We start from the raw sequence: 6097 nt of genomic DNA, 5'->3' as shown, positions 1-6097 counted from the left end.
GGGCAGGCGCAGGCGGCGCGGCCCCGCGGCGCTGCCCCATGCTCTTGCGGGGGCCGTGGGGCAGGCGCGGCGTGGGCGGCGCGGCGCTGTCCCCCCTGCGCGCCCTCCGCACTAGGATGTTGCGGCAGGTGCTGCACAGGGGGCTGGGCACGTCCTTCTCGCGGCTCGGGCACTTCGTGGCGAGCCACCCGGTGTTCTTCGCCTCGGCGCCCGTGCTCATCTCCATCCTGCTGGGCGCCAGCTTCAGCCGCTACCAGGTGGAGGAGAGCGTGGAGCACCTGCTGGCGCCCGCGCACAGCCTCGCCAAGATCGAGCGCAGCCTCGTCAACAGCCTCTTCCCCGTGAACCGCTCCAAGCACCGGCTCTACTCAGACCTGCAGACACCCGGCCGCTACGGCCGGGTCATCATCACCTCCTTCCGCAAGGCCAACATGCTGGACCAGCACCACACCGATCTCATCCTCAAGGTAACCGCGCCGCGGCCCCGCATCCCAGCGCCCGCCTGGCCTCCGCATGCATCCGTAGGGAGCGGTGTGCGCTGGGCACCGTGCCCGCCGGCCTGCCAGCAGCGGCGAAGTCGCATCCCCGCAACAGTTGGGATAACTGCCGTCTTTTTCCCCTTCTTTTTTAAGGGAGATCTGAAACCTTTCTCTCCCCGCCTCCTTCCCTCCGACAAAGCCACAGCACAAGGGGATGTGCTTTCTCTTGCTGTTGCTACATTTTCTCTTGTTATTAATATTATTCTTGCTTTGGGTGAGTGAGGACGGCAGGCTGTTCGGTGTCAGAACAGTTTTCCCAGCCCCCCCGCACTCATCCCGCAGTCATGCTCCCGAGTTAAGGCGGCTCAAGGATGGGGTGGTTGCTAAACTCCAACTCCACGAGCAGTTAAAGAGCTCCTGGCCGAACTGGTGGGAACGCTTTGGGGGACGCTGCGTGTTGGCCGCGCTTCTGCCTAGCGCAGGCTGGCACGAAAGCAGCTTTTCCATGACTCCCGGAGGCGAATGCCGTGAGTCAGTTTTTAGCGGGCAGAATTTTTTTCCCCCCCTCCCCTTCCAGCCCACTGCAAAAGAAACGCTGTTTTCAGACGAAGGGAAGCGCAGCTCGGCGGCAGGTTGGAGGAGTGGTGCAGGTTGTTTTGTGATGAGCCGCTGCTTCGAGTTCTGCGTGCGCCAGGCACCTGGGCAGCGTGGGGGCACGTCGGCGAGGACCGAGGCACCGCGTAACATGTCGGGGGCCCGGATTTCTCGGGGCTGGCCTCGCAGTTTGCGCGGAGGCTTTGAGCGTGCGGTGGAGGGAAAACAGGGGGCTCAGAGGCAAAAATGGCACGCTCGGAGGGTCGAGGCGTGAAGGGAAAGGGGAGACCTCTTGCAAACATCCAGAGGTGTGGCTGCCTGGCTTTGCGCACCTTCCCTCGGCATTGAGCAGCTCCAGAGAGGAGGGCTGCACGTTTGCTCCATGCCCTTTCGGAAGCCCCAGGGACTCCGTGTTGCTTTTCCTTTCTTTTTTTTTTCTTTTTGTCTTTTCCCCCTGAATGTCAAACTGTCAGACCACACAAAAGGCAACGTTAATACCTCTCAGTTGTGAGGTCTCTTCTAAAGTGGGAAGGCAGATGCAAATAGCTGTTCCGAGGGACTCTGGGGAGCTCTCGCTCTTTTTGCTGAGCACGGAAATAACTGTTACAAAGCATTTCTTTTTACTGTGTTTCCACTGTAGCCCTGTACAGAGCGATAGTAAAGAGCCACTCAGTATTTTCTATTTTCCCTTTTTTTGTTCTATTGACGTGTTACCCAGCGGTAATCAGCAAACAGACTTAATGAGCATAGACTCACTACGTACAGTAGCAGGAATGTTACTGGCGAATGAGAAAACTCCAGAGAGACGGCTTTCATTCCTTCATTTTCTTGCACCGTGAACTGCATTTGCAGCCAGTATGTGCACATTTACTCAGTCATAGGATAATAATGATAATGGATTTTTTCCCTGTACTGCTTTCTCTAGAGATCTGTAGTTTTATCAATAGCGTAGTGACACAAAAATAAATGTTGCTCTGAATCTTTCCACAAGCAAACTTACGCAAAAAATTTCTTACATCAATTACAACAACAACAAAAAAGCTGTAACTTGGAAAGTTTTGTCACGATTTAACACTGCCTCATTTTTAGTGGATAGAATTTGCCAACAAAATGATTATTTTTCATTTGGGGTGATAATGAAACACCATGACTATTTGACTGTTTGCTTACTGTTAATCTGACGTTGTCAGGCCTATTTGATGCATTATTTCCAACTCTTATCTAATTAATTCCAGTATGTCTTGTGCAGAGTGATTATGTCTCTGTCTTAATTATTTCTCTGTTTGTGGTTAGAGCCGGGCTCAGCCAGCTGCCTCAGGGACCCCGTGGATGGCACAGTGGGTCAAAACACCAGACTAGGAAAGGGAGCAGCCAGGTTCCAATATTATTATATATGTGGTGACACAGGGCTACATCATTCTGTGCCAGCAGCATGTGCGAGAGAAGGAGAAGGGGAATGGTCTGTCCCTCAAGGTTTTCATGCATATCCATATGTGTATCATACGCTCCTCTTATGCTGTCCATGCAGGACAGAAGAAGGTAGCAAAGATACCTGGAAAGTGTCCTGCGCCAGTCAATGCAAAGTGCTTTGCTTGTAAGTAAGTGTCCTGAGCGAGCGTCATCACCATCGCAGCTACATTCCTGTATATGCTGCCGTGCAGGTACAGCGAGGGCAGGCTCCATATGGCAGCATGTATGCCTCCTTCCTTTTCCAAAGAAGGACAACCTCGCCAAGGAAGAGATTCTGCTTTAGAAGAGGCGTCAGGTTGAATGCTGCCTCCCGTGTGGCTGTTGCTGCATCTGCACCCACTGGCAGGAAGGATCCAGAGATTGGCCCTGGTGGCATCTCTGCTAGCTTTCCTACCTGGCTGTATCCACCTCACCAGTCAAGAAGACCCATGAGTGCTTCCCTAGTCCCCTGGCAAGGGGAAGAAGGAGCTTTCTGCCTGGTTTCGGCAGCATGGGAGGTGAGCTGCTCTTACCCTAACCTGAGTAATGAGGCACAAAGTTTTGCAGTCCAAGCAATTGGAATTGGAACGAGGATGCTGTTGTCAGAAGCTAATAACTCTTAGATCCCAATTAATTATTTAACTAATAAAGTGATAACTTCTTTGGTGGCTTCTCTAAAAAGCTCTGGTTGACTTAGTGCAATTCCTAACAGGCACATTTTCAGCCGGAGGAATTATTTCTTACCACTTGAGCGGCTGGCTGGGGAGAGGTTTAAGAAAGAGATCAGCCTCCCGCCTGTCTCGGGCTCGACTTTCAGGCCAGGCTCCCCGCGCAGGAGATGCCGTGGGGCTCCCCGCTGACAGCGTGCATATGTTAGCGCGACATTGGCTGCTCACACGACGCTGGCGGTTCTTGCTAGATGTACAAGCTGCTCCGCGCAAGTTCTCCCCTGCTAATTAGCAGGGAGGCATGTGGCTGCCTTATATGTAATAGTTTTGACTTGAGGAGGGTGCCGACTACCCTTTTTGGTGCAGTGCTCGGTCTCCATCCATAGTTCTCGTACCTCTTAACCATAAACACTTAAAGCCTCTCTGCGCCTGCGGTCCATTGCATTTCCAGCTCACATCGTCATTTGCAGAAGAAAGGAAAGGGAAAAACCTAAGCCAATCCTAAACCAAGCTGGCCTAAAGCTCTACGGAGTGGCAGGTATGCAGGGGATGTATCCCAAGATCGGATTGCTCAGGGAAGGCAATGATGGCATCTGCTGTCTGTTGTAGCTGCTCCCTGGCTGAGCACAGGGCACTGGCACCCTGCACTGTCAGAGCAGGATTTCACTCTTGAGAGAGAGATGAAACAAAAGCACCTAGCTGAAGAAAGTGTGGGGTTTTTTCACCTCTGTATTTAAAGAAGCAGTTGGAGAAACAAAAATAATTTGGATATTTGGTACGGAACGTCATGCAAAAGTTCAGATGCTTATGTAAATCCTGTACAAATCATTTAAGCCTAGAATCAAACCTAAAAATAGTATGAGCGCAGCCCCATCCCATTCCACTGTGATATTTCCACTTGCAGCTTAGAAACTTGAAAGGTTAAAGGCATATAGACTTGCTGGAAACACAGACATAGCTAGATTTTCTTAAGCCTCAGAAAGAAATTTATTCTGATTTAGCCGGAATTTGAGACACCTATCTTTATGAGCCTGCTTGTTCATTCCTCCATAATTACAGTGAGTTAACTGTAATATACTTTAGCAGACTTTTTATTTAAACTTCCTTTTTTGCAGAAGAAAATTTCCTCTTCCTCTTGCATACTCATATTTATGACATTAACACTATATTAATACTTATTGCCAGAAAAGTCTATTAAAGTAACAAGACACAAAGATGAAAAGGGAATAAAATGTAGTGTTCCTTACTGCAAGGGATTGTATTTACAGTTTGCCAGTGAAATTCTATAGATGTAGGAGGTTTGTTTTTGTGTTTTTTTTTTAAGTTTTATTTTTTGTTTTTTTTTAAGAAGCTTGTCCTAACTGCAGATTCTCAGGGGTAGAGCTTGTGCATTGCCCCTCTCCTATAAGCCATCAAGGGATCGAAATAAATGCCTGAATACCTACTTGCGTATACAAGCAAGATTCGATATTTATGCAAAGAATGCATTTATTTAAGAACTACACAACTTCTGATTAATGCAAAACTAAATGATTTAACTTCAGAATTTTGTAGGCATCCTACTTGTTTGGGCTTTATTTCTTCTGCCCGCTTTTTAATAATTATTGTATCTGTGTAAATGCACATGCTCACATGGTCTCTGTTGTCACCGCTGTCATCTCATATTTCCTCATTCATTCTTGCCATGCAGGGAAAGTCACAGAGGAAATAACTGTAGTTGTGTTGCCTTGTTTGTGGCGCTTCCCATCACTTTGCTAGACCAGCTTGGCACGTATTTGCAAAGCCTGCAGAGCCAGTGGTTTGGGGGCACAGCTGCAAAGTAGGTCTGTAGTTATTTGGGCCAGTGGCAGGGACTGATATTTCTCAACTTAGGCTACCTCAAAATGCCAGCACAGACACAAGCAGTAGCTCTAGCCAGGGACGCAGAGTTGATTTTCACCTTCTCCACATAGCTCACACAATCGTAGCACTCCCAGACAAGTAGGCAAGTGAGCAAACGTTGAATTTCTGCTGGAAAATGAAGGATGAAGTCATGTGTTGAGAGCCAGGCTGGAAGATGAGGGGAAGAGCCCTACTGGAAGCAAAACAAGGGTGTGAAAGCAGCACAAGCGCGAGCCTGTTGTCATAGCAGCACAAAGCTGCAGGGCTGAGATGTATCTTAGGCAAAAACAGATAAGAATTAAGATACGCAGGTAAGATGAGGGGAGGAAGGGGAATAAACGGCATGCTGGAAGGAAACGCACGCGGAAGCCCCGTCGTCTCTCCAAGGGAATGGCTGTGGTGTCGGCGGGAGCTCACAGGATCCTGTGGGGCTGGAGCAGAATTCATCAGAGCTAGCCTCCTGCTCTGAGGTGAAGCTACCTTGGAGGAGGCTTTGCCACCTTCCCAGGCCTCCTGGAAAGTTTTCCATGGAGGTGGAAGATCCTCTTGGAGAATTCTGGGCAGTGACATCCACCAGCAGGACTGATGTGAGATCAGCAACAAAAATCAAGTTTTTGTCTTGATTCCAGTCATAAAACATGAGTCTTGGATTCAGATCCTGAGCTCCCCAGTGGGATTTCAACTGCCTCTGCATCATGTCCTGGAGCAGGAGCTCTGAAAACTTTCTGGCCAAACTGGACTGTCTTTAGCTCGATTAAACAAACCTGGAGGGAATTATCAGGGTGATGGTTACAATGCAGACCAGAATGACTGGAAAAGTCTTTCCGCTTTGGAGAAACAGCCACATATCAAGCAATTTTCTGTCAAGAAAGTCGATGGAAATATAAATGCACACACATCTGCCAACACGCTTGCTCAAGCGCTGAGTGGGCCCTATGTTGAGGATTGCATTTTACACTTTGCTTTTTACATTTTATTCATGTTAAAAATCGTTTGAAAAATATATATATAACTGCGTTATTCACT

At 48.9% G+C, this 6097-nt stretch overlaps 1 protein-coding gene across 1 annotated transcript in view; it reads left to right on the top strand.

The window, feature by feature from the left end:
- The first annotated feature begins 52 nt into the window (after positions 1-52).
- Positions 53-6097, top strand: part of PTCHD1 (patched domain containing 1) — a 29167-nt gene continuing 23122 nt past the window's right edge. Inside the window, exon 1 of the mRNA XM_026038684.1 lies at positions 53-467. Within this exon, the coding sequence (XP_025894469.1) occupies positions 117-467 (351 nt within the window). The 5' untranslated portion in view covers positions 53-116. The remainder of the gene's footprint in view (positions 468-6097) is intronic.

This window comes from Nothoprocta perdicaria, unplaced genomic scaffold, assembly GCF_003342845.1.
Source record: "Nothoprocta perdicaria isolate Ctin4 unplaced genomic scaffold, notPer1 scaffold_215, whole genome shotgun sequence".
Taxonomy (NCBI): Eukaryota; Metazoa; Chordata; class Aves; order Tinamiformes; family Tinamidae; genus Nothoprocta; species Nothoprocta perdicaria.
This window is presented reverse-complemented; position numbering and strand designations above follow the sequence as displayed.